General features: G+C 41.1%; 1 protein-coding gene across 1 annotated transcript in view; it reads left to right on the forward strand.

Annotated features, from left to right (window-relative positions):
• Nucleotides 1-18,030, forward strand: part of WWC2 (WW and C2 domain containing 2) — an 800,549-nt gene that overhangs the window by 542,406 nt on the left and 240,113 nt on the right. Inside the window, exon 17 of the mRNA XM_069199258.1 lies at nt 10,318-10,427. Within this exon, the coding sequence (XP_069055359.1) occupies nt 10,318-10,427 (110 nt within the window). The remainder of the gene's footprint in view (nt 1-10,317; nt 10,428-18,030) is intronic.

Consider the following 18,030-nt stretch of genomic DNA (forward strand, 5'->3'; position numbering starts at 1 on the left):
TAGAACTTGTGTAGTTCAGTGATGCTATGTATGCACTAGTGAAAGAATGAGTGACTTCCTGCATAGGGTGATGTATGTGTGTTGACTGTGAGCATGAATCAGTAGATGCCTGAGTGAATGGGTGTATCAATACCAGTATGAAAGAGTGACTGGAAGCATGATTAGGTGTTTGGGTAACTGAGTGGGTATATGAGTGAGTGCACAGGTGACTGTGTTTATGAGTGTATGTATGGGTGAATGACGGGGTGTGTCAGTGATGTATGGGTGAGTGGATAGATGTGTCCTTGGCTGTATGGATGATTGATGGGCTACATGACTTCCTCTGTTGGTGACTAACAGTGTGTGAGTCACTCTATGGGTGAGTGAATGGGTGTGTGAGTTGCTATATGGGTGAGTGATTGGGTGTGTGAATGCCTGTATGGGTGAGTGAATGGCTCCATCAGTGGTTGTAGGGGTGAGTAAATGGGTACAATAATAGTTGTATTGGTAAGTGACTGGTTGTGTGCACATGTAAGACTGGCTGTATGGCTAAGTGAACGGGTGCACACTTGCATGTATGCATCACTGATAAGTTGCATTAGTGGTTGTTTTGGTAAGTGATTGGGTAGATAAGTAATGTATGGAAGAGTCGTAGGGTGTATCAGTGATATATCTGTTACTGACTGGGTGTTTCAGTGCTTAAGTAAGTGTGTGATTGGGTACACAAGAAGGATCATGGGTAAGAGAGAGGATGTACGACTATCTATGACTTCCTATATATGTGAGAGAATAGATACATAAGTGGATTCTTAGGTGTGTGCGTTGCTGTATCACTCAGTCTATGATTCACTCAGTGGGAGAATGAATGAAGGATTGTGCGACGTAATGACTGCATGAGTGTTTGTAAAGTTTAGTTATTGAGTATATGAGTGTGTATACCGATGAATGACTGGGTGTATCAGTGACTTCATGTGTGAGTGATAGTATGTCTCAGTGTTTGTATCCATAAATGATTAGCTACGTAAGTGATTGTTTAAGTTGGTGAATATGTGTAACAGTATTGGGATGGATGAGAGAGAAAGTTTAGTTGGTTTTGGATGGTTAAGTAACTGGGTGCACGAGCACATTTCTTTTCTGACACATGACTACATAACTAGTATGCAGCTAAATGGATATGCTACTAATATCAGTTAATCAGTGTATGAGTACTGTATGTGTGACTGAATGGTACCATATCTGTATGAGTGAGTAAGTAAATGAGTGAATTAATTTATAACTGATGTATATACAGTTATATAAGTACTTACATGACAATTTGAGAAACTGTGTGTCACACACTGTATAACTTAGAAACCAGAAAATGCACTGTGTTACTAATAAAGATCACTCACTAAGATTAAACAATTGTCAATATATGCAACAAAAAATTGTTTTCAGCCTGTGCACTATCTTCTGTATTTGATGTTATTTCTCTCCAGATACTGTTAAAAAAAGAATATAAATATGTTACTTTGATGCTTATAAAACAGTTAAACAAATGAGTATACGATTATTATGCTATAGCAGTATATATTTACTAAACATTTCAGTTTCCCTCTTTTCTGTTCTCAGTTTCTTTAAACTACTACATATAAACAGAGTATTGTATAATCATCATTGAACAGTGGGGAAAAAACAATCATTTAAATTGTAGAAAAAAAACAGTACCTACATAGTACAGAATTACATGTAAGTAATACTGTAAATTGCACTCACTGCAATTTTCATTATATTTGATGCACTTACCACAGTAATGAAAAGATGGTATGTAACAAAAAAACTATTGTGTAGTATTGTAGCTGATACAAAACTACTAAGAAAAATAATCCAGTAATGATTTTTGCACATCCTTTTGTAACCATCATGCCTCATGGACTGAATGATGTCTTAAACAATGGTAATCCACACTGTGAAAAGATAAATATTTTTTTCTTCCTGGAATCATGTGAAGATGTTTTAACCATACTTTATTTTTTCTATATGACTCCTGATAGGCTGAATGATGTCTTAAACAATAATGATCCATGTAAAGACAGACCGTATAGTCATTTTAATCCAAATCTCCTTTGAAGCTATTTGAACAACACTTGTGAGCCAAGTACACAGAAGCCCATATGGTCATTTTCTTCCTGACATTCTATCAAAACTGTCCATCCATGTTTATGTTTTGGATATCGTTTTGTTGACATCACCCCTGATAGGCCAAATGATGTCATAAACATTGAAAATCCCTGTAGAGAAAATGCTGTACATTTCTTTTATTGAATAAATCCTTCCACCTCATTCATGGCAACTTACTGTTTTGATAGCTCTTTTATATCATGATCCCCGATAGGCTGTGTAATATATTGAGCAGTGTATATGTCCATACAAAAGACTGCATCTCATATTTGTTTAAAAGAAGCATGCTCAGAACTTTGGCTAAAGGAATAGTAGGTAAGAATTTAGACGTTTGAAAAGCAGTTTTTGTTTAAATTTCAGAGTGCTGTTGTTACACTCTGTCCATCCAGTTTGACTCAATAGATATAGATATACAATGTCCTGATTTAATATGTATGCCTTTATGGAAAATGATTGCCAAAGTACAGTATGTTCTACTAGAAATTGATATTTGCCCAGCTTTAAAGTTTGAAATCTCAGTATACAATTTTGTTCCATCTGCTCTGAATCGTTGCTATAATGTATTTTCCACCCCTCTGTATGAGCAATGTAGAGAATACATTTGAATTACAGGTTAGACATGTCATATTTAGTTCACTCTTTTTTATTAACTTATCAAAAGTCACAGTTTTAGATTCAGGCAGAGTTAAGTACAGAAATCGCTCAGATTAAACTTCAATTGTAGATGTGAACGAGCAATCTTCACATTCATGGTTCCATGTATAACTTAGTCCAAATATCTCATTAATATTTACTTCTTCATCTTCTACAACTCCAAGGATCACCATAAGAAATTCTTGTGCATCTTGCTGAGGGTTGAAAGTAAATACTAAAGATCTACTACATTTGTATACTAGTTGTCAAATACCTGAAGCCAAATGTATTACAGCTCTATCACAAGATAAGCGTTGAAGGCAATTAGATAGTACTGTGCACAATGTGTTCCTTGGTTTGTCTTGAATTGCATTTACAACATGTGGTAAATGGAAGAGAACGTTGAGAACAACATTAACATAGCAGTTTCCACCTGTAGTGTTGTCCAGCTAATAGCCTACACTATCTCCATCCTTTTCCAGTTTTCGTTTCTGGACAGTTTGTTCTTTAACTTTGTTTTTGCTTTTTTCTATAGATTCCTTTGACTGTTTGGTTAGTTTCCCCTTAGACAATATTACCTGCTTTTCATAAACAGTATACTGTGCTATTAGTATCTGCACTAACCATCTTTTCATCAAAATCAATCTGAAATCAGATAATGTTTGTACTCATGACAATGCTACATAGGACATTCCTTCTTTGAAAACTATACTACCAATATTAATAAATGCAGCATCAACACTTAAGCGTTGAGACTTGTGAATCAATACAGCATATAGAAGACAAACTGGAAACTGTTTTCGTCGGACATACAAATCTTTAACAAGCAAAAACTGTACAACACACCTTTACCCACTATTTCCCTCAAACTTCACATGTGTTTTCTAACATATGGCAGAGACAAAAATGGAAGTGGTCAAATCACTTCTGTCCACTTATTGACAAATCTAGGAAACAGGTTAATAAAAGTATTTCGGCATTCCTCAGAGACAATAACATGGGCTGCATCTCCAATATTAACCTCCAGTTTCACATGGATGGCATATATAGGCGAGATGGTGTGCATTTTACAGATAAAGGCAACAGAGTGTTTCCCAGTAACTTGACAATTGACTCTTGTGTGTACTAAACATATACACACAACAAACAGAAAGGCTCTTTTCAGAGCCACCCTATATCACAAACACTCTTTAATGAAAAATAAAAAACATTTTTTTTTTCAATTCGGAGTTATGACTCTGTCGCAGATTTGCAAAATAAAAGTACATATTCAATGATAACACCACCATATTTTTCATATCGTTTGCTTTCACATCTCTTCATGTCACAATACATTTCTTAAAACCTAAGTGGAAGTGTAATGGAGTCTCAGTGGAAGTCTAATAGAGTTTGCTACCCAGAGTAGGTCTGTGAGTGGGTGAATGATTGTCTGAATAGATCTGCAAGTGGGTGCATGACAGTTAGAGTGGGTGTGTCAGATGGTGAATAAGTGTGTGAGTGGGTCTGTGAGTGAGTGCATGACTGTCAGAGTGGGTCTGTGAGCGAATACATGGGTGTCTCTGTGTGTGTCAGTGTATATATTTTGTTATGTTTTTGTGCCCGAGTTCGTGACTCCATTGCGACATTACACGGGGGTTGCACAGGGGGACACAAAAGAGTCGCAACTACTGCAATCATGAAAATAAGAAATTTAAACCATTTGAAACTCAAAAGTGGTCCCTCAGACACTCATAGGTGAACCTCATGGAGTCAGAGTACTTCTACCTTGACCCCTTCTATGAATTTCAGCCCCTGTTTATATATCCCGGGGCCATGCACTGGTAGATAAGATGGCAGCCGCAACTTTGTCCTCAGGTTGTGGCCAGCCAATCACAATACTACCTTCTGTCACGCAGAGCTGCAGTTTGTCCCTATACATACAAATTTGGATTTATTTTAATTTCTCTAAAACTACTGAATGGATTGACACCAAATAACAAAAATGCCTCTTTCTGGACCAAGCGCTACCTCTCTACCAAATTTGACGGTGTTCAAAATCACTATGGAAAAATTATTGGGGAGAATGCATTTTGGGACCCCCTTTTTCTCGGCCCCCGCTTGACGGATCACGCTGAAACTTTACACCCAGCAGCTGAAGTGAGGTCCATTGTTTTTTTGCAAAGTTTTGTGAAGATTCATCAAACGGTGGCAAAAGTATTAGCAACACAAAAAATACTCTTCTATAGAAAGTTAGAAACTAGGTCCTAATATAACTACCTAGTTGCGACTGCCTCTAGGTAGTTTAAAAAAAAAATATATATATATATACACACACACACATGTGTTTTTATATATATATATATATATATATATATATATATATATATATATATATATATATATATATATATACTGAAAAACTAAATATATATATATATATATATGTATATATATATATATATATATATACTAAAAAAAACAAAGGATACAGGGACGTTATAATTAGGTTCTGAATTTACTCATACAAAACCATAGAAATTCAGCAGTTCTAGTTAGAGTTCTTTCAAGTAACTAAAACTTGCGCCCTAAGGTAAAAGTAACTCACGCACTCGCCATGCACCGTTGTATCATCAGTAAGTTTATTCCAAATGTTGCTTTGAGAATATGAAAGATGGCATAGAATATGTCATCAGTGATATAATATGTGAAGTAATTGTGGCAAAGGTTAGGATTTGGACAGCGGGACCTGCTTTTTAAAGTTCCCTCTGTCAAAACCCGAAGTGTTTGCTGTGGCTTGGCTGCAGCACTGCACCCAAGCCACAGCAAAATGTTATGTCCCAGGGGGACCCCGGGACATAGTTGGAGCCGGGCATATCCTGGGGGCGGTTGTGGTCCCCAGGGCCTTGGGGTCACATAGGGAGCCCCCTTCATTTTTTTACACTTTGCCCCGGCAGTGGTGGTACCAGGGTTGGCCCCCACATGTATTTAATTAGAAGCCACGGGAGGTGGTGATCCCTGAGGTGTGGGGGGGCCATGGGCCCCCGTCTCTACCTTTACCGATGCCCTGAGGGGTGGTGGTCCTCGGGGCATGGGGGCACCCAACATATTATAGATAAGGCAGCCCTGGGGAGGTGGCGATCCCCAGGGCAGCGGGGGGCCACTGCCCTTCCATTATGATACAATAGAAGCCCAGGGGGGTGGTGGTCCTCGGGACGCAGGGGACCTCTGGGCCCCTCATACATAAAAACTGAAGGGCTGGGAAGTGGCGGTCCCCAGGGCAGTGTGGGGGGTGCGGGCCTCCCCTCATAAAAAATAAATAAATGAAGGCTTCAGGGCAGAGGTGGTCCGTGAAGCTGTGGGGGGCCCACCCACAGCTCCACGGACCACCTCCTCCCCGGAGCCTTCATTTTTTTTTTTAGGAGGGGAGGCCTGCACCCCCTACAGGCCACCCAGAGGCCTATAAAATAAACAAACACAGGAGCCCGCACTTGTTTTTTTTTTTTTTTTAAAGTGCTGCAAATCTTGCGGCAAAAAAATAACATAATTTATTTTAATGTTTAACCCCCACCCCTACCGGTGCTAAGGGGGTCAGAATGTCCCTACCCTGGCCCTTTCCATTTTATTTTTACTTTGTTTCTGGGACTCGGTCAAGCTGATTCCCTAGATAGTTGCCAACACTGGTTTGAAGTGTTGTCAGCCAGTCAGAGATGTCCATCAGATGTATATATATATATATATATATATATATATTTATATATATATATATATATATATATATATATATATACATCTAATGGACATCTCTGACTGGCTGACAACACTTAAAAAGTTTCAAAGTTTCACATAACTATAACATCACATTAACCTTTGTTTTCTTCATTGAAAAAAAAACTATATATATATATATAGTTTTTTTTTCAATGAAGAAAACAAAGGTTAATGTGATGTTATAGTTATGTGAAACTTTGAAACTTTTTAGTGACAGGGTAATGTTTTGAATATGATATATATAATATATATACGCCTATTTATAAACTCTGGCCCCCAAGAAACTATAACTCGTGCCCCCGCCATGCTCCATTTTGTCATCAATGATGTAATTTCAAGTGTTACAGTAATGTTATCAGTGATGTTATAGAACATGTCATGGGTAATTTAATATGTTGGGTAGTTAGCTGTGCAGGGTGATGCCAAAAGTTAAAATTACCTTAAGGCACAAGCTATAGTTAATAGAAATAACAGTAACTGGTAAATTTCAGTGTTTTTTTAGTTTAAAACATTACACTGTCACTGATATGTTCACCTAACTATAACATCACTTTATTCTTTATTTTTTCAGTGAATTGCTAGCGTTTTTCATAACATAAAGTATTAATTTATTAATATACTTAAAGCCCACCACCGTCTGCACACAGACCACATGCATTGGGTGTTTGGCCGCTGGGCCTGAGACCAACCTTTCTGTCAGGCAACCCCATGTTGTGCATAGCCTTTGGCCAGGCCCTACATCCAACCAACATGAGCAGCCAACTCCTGCCGAGCATGGCTTTTGGACTGTGCCCAAGCCCTTCTACCAATGCCCCAGTGACTGCCAACCCCCCGCTGGAGGAGGGGATTTGCTCATCCCATCCTTGGGGCTTTTTGTTTTTAAAAAAGGGGAATGAGTATGCTGGCCCCGCCCCAATGCCTCTAGTGGTCCTGGGTTCCCATCCACTAGAGCCTTTTTTTTTATAAAGAGGAGGGAATGCATTGATCTCCTCCCCAAGCCCAAATGGGCCCTGGAGATCCCAATCCCCTGGCCATACGTTAACACGTGGCACCCTCCGTGAGCCCAAATAGACCCCCAGCCATATTTTAGTTATAGGGGAGGGGGATGCGTGGCCCCATTTCTGAGCCTTAAGAGGCCCTATGGGGCCCAATCTCCTGGGAACACATACATTACTTTTAGGGGAGGGTGGTGCAAGGCCCTCTTCCTCAAGCCGAAACGGGCCCATAGGATCCCACCCCCTGTGACCAAACATAACAGAAGCGAAGAGTGGAGCCCCTGGGTGTCTGTGACCCCAGCCTGCTCTCATGCTGAAGCTGGCATTGCTACCACTCTGCAGGAGCAGATATTTCTCCTTACTACCCCTGGGTGTGAGCAATCACAGTTTTCCTGGCTGCAAGAGCATGAGCAGAGAAACAGAGGGGCATTTTCAATGTTTGTGCCGGGTGGGAGCACCTTTTGTTTTTTCTGTCACCTATCCTGCAGGCAGGGAGCAGTACTGTGTCCCTGGGGTCCAGGAGTCGGTCCCAGAAGATGTGTCTGCCAGGGCGTTGTAAGGCATGGTGAGGGAGGCTGCATGCCCCCTCCCCTGATTTTATTGTTGTGCCACAGAGGATGTCTCCCTGGGGCCCTATTATGCCGGGGGGAGGGGCTATGTGGCCCCTCCCCTAAACCTGCACACATTGGCCCCAGGGACGAGGTTGTTTGGAACCCATTTGAGCAGCCCACTGCTCATTCTGTCTGTTTTTGGCCCCAGAGGATGAGGTCCCTTGGGTACATCTGTAGTTTGGGGAAGGGGGGCAGCATACTTAATTAGAAAACGGCAACTGATTGTATTGATTTAAAAAAAAATATTTGCTATCCTGCACGAGTCCTGCGGGATCTCAATTAAAAAATAATAATAATAACCTTTTCATTGTGACCCCAGAGGGACTGTGTGGGGGAACTTTGTGGGGGGTGAGGGGAGAGGCAGGATATCCCCCTTGCATTTTTCTTCAAATACAACGGGGACTGTGTCCCCAAATCCTGAAATGGCTGATAGCTATTTTTTTTTCATGTTGTTGGCAGCCAATCGGAGCTCTCCTTCCAATGGGAGCAAATTGGTCCATGGAAAAAACATCAAAGCTCCCTGGGCCAATCCGAACTCTCTATTGTTTAAAATTGGATTTGAGTGACTCTCACAAGGGTCTCTTGAACCCAGCCTTCCAGATATGAAAATATTTTTGGAGCCTAAGATCTCAAAACCTACTGAACAAATTAACACCAAACCACAAAAACTCATGCTTTGTGGCCCCCTTTTTTCTCAGCATCTGCTTAATGGATCAGCCTGAAACTTTCCAGGAATGAGCTGAAATGGATGAACTTTTTTTTAGAAAGTTTCATGAAGATTTGTAAATCGTCAAGCGTTACAGGGTAAAGCTGCAAAAATATTAATGGTGTTTAATCCTAGGGTGGCGTTGATCTTAGAAATAGAAGAAATACTTCCATTTGTTTTAACCAATATTGTATTCAACTTTATTAGTATTCAGACGATTTTTCATACATTTCATTGAAATCTTTGTAACATCATAAAAAGCCCACTAGAAACAATAAAAATCCCTTTGTGATATTGTGATGGTATGAATCAATATGATTACCCTGATCAAAATTCGTCTCATTATCAAATGTCTTTAAACTGATCTCTCACCAGTGAGCAAAGTCTGAATGTTTTTTATAACGCCATAACAAGGAACATTTCACGTTCTCTAATGTTCTAATAATTTAATGATTATTTGCTTTTCGTTGTTTCTCATATTAAAATCTACCATATCATCATTTACCAAAGTATGCTACAAGAAATGGCAACCTATGTGACATTCTGTGAAAGTATTGCTTTGACCAACTAGAGCTGGCAATTTTTTTTTTTCAAATTTGCATAAGCGGCAAATTATATGGTATGTCTAATACATCCAAAAGTATGTTGTACATGCAACAAAATTTAATAATCCCACTGGCTGTCAACAGTGTCAATTGTTTTAACAACAATCTATTCATGAATGTTAAATACAACCTTAATGTTCAAATTCCAATCACTGCCCATTGTTAGCTGCACCTTAACGAGACCAGCTTCAACAAATGTTCCCTTCTACAAATAGAACAGGTGTTTTTATCAAAACTTTTTTCCTATAATTCTACATTGTTAGCTACATAAAAAAAACGCTTTCTTTTTTTAAGCCAACTACCCTGAAGGAACATATATGCCAAAGATGCACAACAGCTTGCTTATACAATCGACTGATATTGACATCCTGGCGTTCTGGTGACAGTTACAAACCACTGTGCATTCATGGGTTATTATGTCACCAGAATCCCTCAATTGCAATTGCAATATTGGAGCGTACTACATGGTTAGCCTAAATATATATACACACTGTAAACATGTACATATATGCATAGGTCTGGCTTTAAATCGCCCATGCATGCAAACAGCATTTCTGTATGCATGTCTTTGAATGCCTGTGTTTTCAATCGTTATCACATTAAAGCCAGACCTTTTGGCTTTGCCAATGCTCGCTGCCTCTTGTACTTAATCTGCACTGAATTGATCTGCAATTTGTATGTGTTGTGAAAAACCTTGATAGTTGAAGTTACCTTTACAGCAGCTTGACACCCTTTGGAGTTAAATAGCTTAAAAAAACATTAAACACATTAAATAAATAATGAACAGTGAGATAAGGCAAATGTGATTCAGGAAGAGATGTGAATCGATTATTTTTTTACTCTTGACAAGTCATGATTTGCTTTTTATTTTACATTAATAGGATACTGTTTCAGCATTGCTAGAGCGAACATCTGCAGAGCTTGAAGCAGTAGAACAAGAACTGGCTCAAGAAAAAGAGGAGGAAGAAGACCATAAACAGCAGCAAGAGTGGTAAAGTGTTTTCCATTATTCGACCCGATTATTTTCTGTACAATATCAACAATCCTACGTCCTTACAGATTCATATAAACTCAAATGATCTTTGGGGAAGCGGAATTTATATTAACATATAGAGAGAGAGAGGGATTTGTATTATTGCCAACACTGACGTTACGAAACGCAAGTGTATGGGTGGTTTAAAATTATGATACCCATATCTAAATACATCGAAGTATCTCTCACGTAACCACATGTTTCTTTAAGCAATCATTTAAGTTTGCTCTTAATACTGCACTTTTACATTAAGAAACATAAACTTGATCAGAATCACAAAGCATAACAAAGGAAGGGACATTCTGAGGTTCAGATCACGTATTTTATCAGTAGCTTTATTTCATCTTGGATTGATCCAGAGATACGAATTCAGAACAATATCTAAATTTATAGATGACTAACTCACAACAATTCTGAGTGACATCTTATAGACCACAACAGTTGCCAGTGTTATCACTTGCCATGTGGGAGAAGACACTCCTTTCGTCACAGTGACCCACTTATTATTTTGTATTATGTGTGGCACCTCCATTTCATATTCCCTTGCCTTCATCAAGTGTGCAAGGGGCAGATGAGTCAAGGAGGAGCCATGCACAACATGGACATCTTGCATCCCCACTCAATCTTTACGTTTCTGGCACCCCACTGCCACATGACCATCTACCCTCTTTCACCCAAATTTTAAAATCCATGCCCACTCCAAGAATTACTCTCTCCACATCACAAGTATAAAACAAATCATTATCTCGTATTCTGGGAATTACTCTGCCACCCTTTGCCCATACCTTTCCCTCCCACCACCCTCTGCATATACCTTCCCCTCCATCATTCCAAACAAAAAAGCAGGTATCCTGCCACAGCAGCCTCTATTTAATCCCTTACCCCTCACCCAAATGCTAAAACGCAACACCAGACCTCCTGCCATCCACTTCCACCACCCTATGTGACTTCACACTATCTCTCTGTATAAGCTATGGTCTTTGATTTCCATGGAGCAAAGAACCAGGTTCTTGAGAGCCTTGACAGCTATGCTTTACAACCCTTGTCAGAATGGGTCTGCAGAGACTCACAGTAACAGAGAATGTGGCAAGTGGAAGAAGCAGAGCTCAGCCGGCTTTTTTCTCCCTCCTTCAGGTCTGTGGAAACCCGAGAGGTGCAGAAGAAGGTGTTAGACACTGATGGCCACCCCTTGGTTCTGGTCTCAGGAGGCCGGGATAGGCATGGGAAAACCCGGGGAGGTCTTTAGTATTGCTATGTCTTAGTAGTGAATAACCACATTTAGCATTAGGTGATAACAGTGATCGGTCTCTGTGAGAGCAATACATAACAGTACGTTTTCTTTCTGCCATATATCTCAGCCATTATCTCAGGGAACAAAGGGTTCCTTCCAGTTGCCCCTAAATTTAACACATTTTTGTCATACAAGCCCTTTCTATATAATATTATTTCTAGCATCATCTACCTGTTTCTACCTTTCAGCCATTTGTTTTATGAATCAGGTCACAGCCATTCATTTCACCGCTCCTCTACTTGGCTGTCATCAACATTGGGGAAAGTATATTTTCCTTTATGAAGGGGTTTCTATATATCCCCACAGCTTTAGGACTGTCTGCTTTGACTGTCTTCCCACCAAAGGTGAGGTCACTTTACATATGCTACATCTGCTCATATCTCTAAAGTATGTAAAAAGATTTCTTGTCCTGTCACATATCAGGATTGCGGAGAGTTACTCTAATTCACTTACCACTGCCCTAGTGTAATACACATGGTGCATGTTTTTCCTTCTGAGCAGTTTCAGCTTCAGCTGCTAAATCACCATCTCCCTTAAGCATATGTTGGACTCTTAGCACTCCTTCTCCAGTTTTCTTAGATCCACTTGCCATTTGTTTTCTCGCAATGTGCCCAGTATGAAGACTATGGGTGCCAAATGTATCCTGAATATTGGCTGATTCTATTTCAATGTAGCTCTAAAATTGATGTTTCTCCAAGCAAAATTCTTCCTTGAATATGACAGAAACTTCATATGTTAGCGTATCATCTAGTTTTAGATGCCTAAAAGGTCCCGCTCTTAGAACTTCATTAGTTTCTTGATTTAATGCATTACCTAGCACACCATAAAGGGATGTCTCTAGAGTTGAATCATCAGTTTTACATCTGCTACTTTTTCCCTTGAGGACACTACAGATTTTGTATCAAAGGGCATTTCTGCTGTGCACTTTTCAGTGCTTCATAGGTATTTTTTAGTGTCCACCTACATGAGCTCTTTAAAACATATAACAGTTATGTGTGTGCCACATGGATTGAATTGTTAATTGCTAGCTCAATATTACTTTTGAATGCCCAGACTCAGCCCCTCATCATACATGAGGTGTCTAAAGGGGATCACTTTTGTACGCTATACATTTTTGGGGGAATTTCAAAATGCATGCTTTGTAGAATGTAAAGAAATCATTTTAAATAGAGTGACGATCCCCTTAAGCTTGATTGGTCGACTATAGGGCCTTGCGGTTTTCTACTCCTAGTTATGACTGGCTCTAAATAAGTCACTGGGATTTTGTTTCTTCTTTGATCAGTGAAATTGAGCAAGATGATGCCCAGTCATCTGGGTATTTCTGTGGTGTGATTATTTTGTGATATAGGTATCTCTGAGGTTGAATGGAAATATTTTCCTTACCTGACATTCTACATTTAGGGGGTCATTACGACCCTGGCGGCCGGCGGTATGTTGGCGGTAACACCGCCAACAGGCTGGCGGTGTTCCGCCAGCAATTATGACCGTGGCGGAATTGCCACGGTCATACCGCCGGCCCCTCCACTTTCCTGCCAGGATTCCACCTGGCGGTCATAATCCCCAGGGCAGCGGTGCCAGCACCGCTGCCCTGGGAATTATGAGTCCCCGACCGCCGGCCTGTCCATGGCGGTACACACCGCCATGGAAAGGCCGGCGGTAAGGGGGCTTGGGGTGCTCCTGGGGGCCCCTGCACTGCCCATGCACTTGGCATGGGCAGTGCAGGGGCCCCCAGGCATAGCCCCGTTGCGCATTTCACTGCCCGAATTTCGGGCAGTGAAATGTGCGACGGGTGCTACTGCACCCGCTGCACATCAGCATTGCCGCCGGCTCTATTACGAGCCGGCTGCAATGTTGATGTGACATTTCCGCTGGGCCAGCGGACGGTAACACTGTTACCGTCCGCTGGCCCAGCGGAAATGTCTTAATAGGTAGACAGAAATACCGCCGGCAATGGCGGTATTCTGTCTCCCGCGGCCTCAGCGGTCTTTTGAAAAGACCGCAGAGGTCTTAATGACCCCCTTAATTCTTTCCATGATCCATTGGGAACCAGTGGCTTGACACTTTTCATTGAACCAATAGCAGTTTCATTCTCCTTCATTAGCAGTGTTTCTCTCCCAATAATGGTCTTTCTCATTCTATGTGGTAGGTCCTCATTCACAACACTATTTCATACTATTTGTTTTATCTTGTGGAGATTTTGAGGTCTAAATAGTAATTTATAGTGACCATTGTAATGCACGCAGCATATTGTACCTAACATAATTCTTGGTCCCCTATGACATATAAATACTTACTTTCTAGTCCAGTTTACTCCACTAGTTTAACAAATTATCTCCGTCCCTCCTGTTCATAGAGCACTTCCTGTGAAGCAGTGTTCACTCTTTTATTGTATCAGTAGTCATTTATTGCAATTCTTCCATCTTCATCACTAGCACTCATGAGATTTCCTCCTCCAACTTTGCTATGTCTGATTCCTCAGGGTTTTTAATGACTACATTGTCTGTACTTGTAGTTCCTTTCACAAATTTGGCCTTTATTTAATGAAATACCATTACTTCATGTATCACTTGTGGGAGATAGGCAATCCTCAGAGCTGCTAAAAAACAACATCTCCTTTATTTTACCCTACAAATTACCACATCATTCCGCAATTAGTTAACTGAAAAGTCCAGTGCATGAAATGTCATTATTTGTAGGTTGCCCATCCCTGTCCATCCCTGGATAGCCATAGTCGAGCACCACCTGATTTGAGCCTATGCCCTTTTTCTATGCCTGCCTTGCTGAGTTCAATATAATATTATAGTGACAAAGGTGGGCCCCTTCCCTCAACCGATACAAATCATCCCAAAATAGAAGAGGGATTAAAGGAAAAGGGTTCCAATAATGTTTATCTTCTCTCGCCTTAAACAAAAAAAACAGTAGAATAAGATAAATTGATGCTGAAGGCCTACTTTACAAGTTTACTCTTAGTATTGTTTTAGGCAGAAACATAGGACAAAACCTTCAATGATTTTTTTGATTCCTCTTTTTATCATCTGCGGTTCCATAATGCTTTTTCAGAAGCCAAGACTATTATTTAAATACACATTACAGCTCTTTAGTAACTGTGTGCAGTTCATTAATCCCGCATCACAAGCACTTTTTAAAAACAACTGAGATACCCAAACACATAACAAACAATACCTCTCTGCAAAGCGCGTATAGTAGTAGTAGTAGTACTGATCACTTTTATTATATTAATATTACGGATTACAATAAAACCGCATCTCATGATCTTTATATAAAACATAGAAAGGTTAAAATATATTATGAACATGATCCTAATGCTTTATAAGCTTGCTCTAAACATCTTGTTAGTTTTATGATAGAAGTGTTATCTTTAATAAGGAAACAGTATCTGACAGCCTCAGTAGTCAATCTTGTGTTTGCCTCATTAAAAGTCGATCACAGCTAAAATCTTCTCCAATATAATTTTAAACATATACATAGTACATGCATAAGAGTTTCCATTTTGTATCCACAAAGTCGACAAGCAGACTTTCATTGCATGAGACTGTTCTAGAACCCCTCAAATTCAAAAATAGGAATGGAAAGAAGTCTAACTCTTAGGTATTTCAGTTTAATTGTGCCCAGCAAAGTCGAGCTGATGTAACCCTGATGAGGTATGTAATAAGATACTGAAACTAGTTCCTTATGCTTCTATTTCTGGAGCATAGTAAAATCGTTCTCCCCCTAACTACTAAATAAAGATTTTTTTAAGATATATTTACGATACACTCAATTCAATTTGGCCAGAGTTTCCAAATCTGGTAAAGTCCTTTGTTTCTAAAACCTTGCTTATGGTTGATGATGTATTTAGTTAGCTCCATATCCTTGTGTGAGGTTTATTCAACTTTTGAATATATTAAGGATTTCATAGTTGCAAGATCTGCATCATCACAATCACATAAATAGTTCAAAGTAGCCCTAATAAGGAGTTACATTATGGATTTTAAATTCAGCTCCAACCTGATGACACAATGGTGGCTGTGTGGAGATGTAAACGTTTGTGTACACTCTGCAGAAAAACGTTGTCCAAGTTGAGTATGAGCTTATTGGATAAGATGAGCGAAGCATGAAGTAGGAATGAGCTTCGGTCTTAGAACTTTAGCATTAATTAAATGCCCTTCCACCAAATAGTTGAAAATCTCCTTCTTGATTTGTGTAGAAGACTGGCTCAGTATATGGTATACACCTATAGGTGAGGCACCCTGTACTGAGTCCAGGCAAACCTTAGTGATAGTGTAGGTGGCTCTAGATAACTAGAGGTCTCATAATGTTAGCTGTGGAGAACAGGAGGGTGGAAAGTGGTTGCAAATACCACACAGGTCAGTCAGTGATGTGCACACAGGAAAAGAACCACACCAGTGTTAAAAAGATGTAATATTTATTGTAACACATACTCTAGAATACATTTTGATGTATGTCCTAACCGGAGATATGGTCATACAACTATATACTTAAATGAAGGCATAAAATTACATGGGCCCCTATGGGGGAGGGTGCAAACCATATACTAAAAAAATGAAATGCAAAAATCACTCCCAGCCCACTCTACCACACAAGAACCCTTAGGACCGGGGAAGTACTAAAACCCTAAAGGTAAGTAGGTAGGATTCCCCAGGCCCCCGTGTGCAGAATAGAAATCTTGGGTCAGTGTCCATAGGCTAACATGAGGAAGTCGTGGTTGAAGTGTTCCTGTTAAAGGACCCTAAGGAAACCAGTTGGGACAAGGGAGGTTGGATAATGCCCCCACCCATGGATACCCAGAGCAGTGGAGTACCTACACCAGCGAGCACACGTGCATGGAGCTGAAATCGTGTTGGAACCTCTCGCTGAAGTCAATGGGGATCTCCCTTCTCTAGCTGCTGTTGTGACCCATGGACCAATAAGTGGAACCCAGGCATGAATTCCAGAGCAAGAGGACTGAAGGAGAGGGGGGACAGAGTCCAGACCACCCATAGGTGCCCAGGCGGTGCAGGAGGGCAATGCCTACCCTTCTCAATGATGCTTCCTGCAGGACAGTGGACTAAGAAGTGCAGCTGTGGAGTCAAGGCGATACAGGAGGATCCCAGGAGTCATCTATTAACTGTCCCACACCGTTCAACAGATTGCACAGGGGTCAGGCGTCAGTGGTCAGCGGGACCACCAACAATCCTTGGCAAATGCAGTGAAGCATTGCACATATTTTGCTGGGTTTGTTGGGGCTAGCAAGTTCCAGGTGACCCAACCTTGGCAGGTATGTCAGGGCTGGCGTTCAGCAAGCAGGAGAGCCAGGAGGAATGATTGGAGCCCCCCAGTAGGTTCCTCTGGCGGCAGACACAGGAATCACAGGGAGGTCTCAGCAGCACAACAAAGAGGATGCCCTCATCGCCAGCATTGTAGAGAGGATGGTGTTCTTGGAGCTGGAGAGTGCTGGAGGCTGAGGCTTCTTGGAGCTAGGAAGTCTTCAGGCTGAAGAGCTAACAAGCGTTTGCAACAACAAACAGATGTTGTGCACAGGGTTCCAGCCAAGCAGCTCCAGTGAGGGACCATAAACTTCCCAGTTGTAAGGAAGATAGGTCAGACCTCTAGAGAACCACAGAACCACCACCTGTATTGCAGAGCCTTGGAGAGTCCGTGGGACACAAGATGCAGGTGAGTGACTCCTTCACTCCAAGGGAGATTCCTTCTTGTTGTCCTAAGTGCAGGCAGAGTATCCGGGACTCTGGAACATGCACAGCCACGGGGTTGCAGAAGTCTTTGCAGAGGAGACTTGCAGATGGTTCCTGAAGTCTTGCAGATGAATCTAGGGTCCCACCCTCTGTGGAGCCCTTAAGTAACCCGGGAAGGAGTTGGACACTTACTGCAGTGACCCGCCTATCAGAGGGGGTCAGGGAGGTCACCCAGCTCAACTAACTAGTCAGATGCTCCCAGGGACCTCTGCTCATCTTATTTCCAAGATGGCAGAATCAAATGACCACCTGGCAGAGCTCTGTGCACCTCCCTAAGGGAACAGTTGGACAGGGGGGTGGTCACTCCCCTTTCCTTACTGTGGAATCAGGAGTTCCTGCACTGGTGCAACCCAGTTTATGTAAGGATGGCACCAAATGAACCCCCAAAAGCAGTCTGGTTGTGCTTAGAGGCACCCCCACCCCAGCCCAGAAACACCTTTTTCTAAAGAGGAGGTGGTCACACCCCTGTCCTACAGGAAATCCTTTGTCCTGCCTTTCCCTGCCTGAGTTAGGCTCA

This window comes from Pleurodeles waltl, chromosome 1_2 (assembly GCF_031143425.1).
Source record: "Pleurodeles waltl isolate 20211129_DDA chromosome 1_2, aPleWal1.hap1.20221129, whole genome shotgun sequence".
In the NCBI taxonomy this organism is placed as follows: Eukaryota; Metazoa; Chordata; class Amphibia; order Caudata; family Salamandridae; genus Pleurodeles; species Pleurodeles waltl.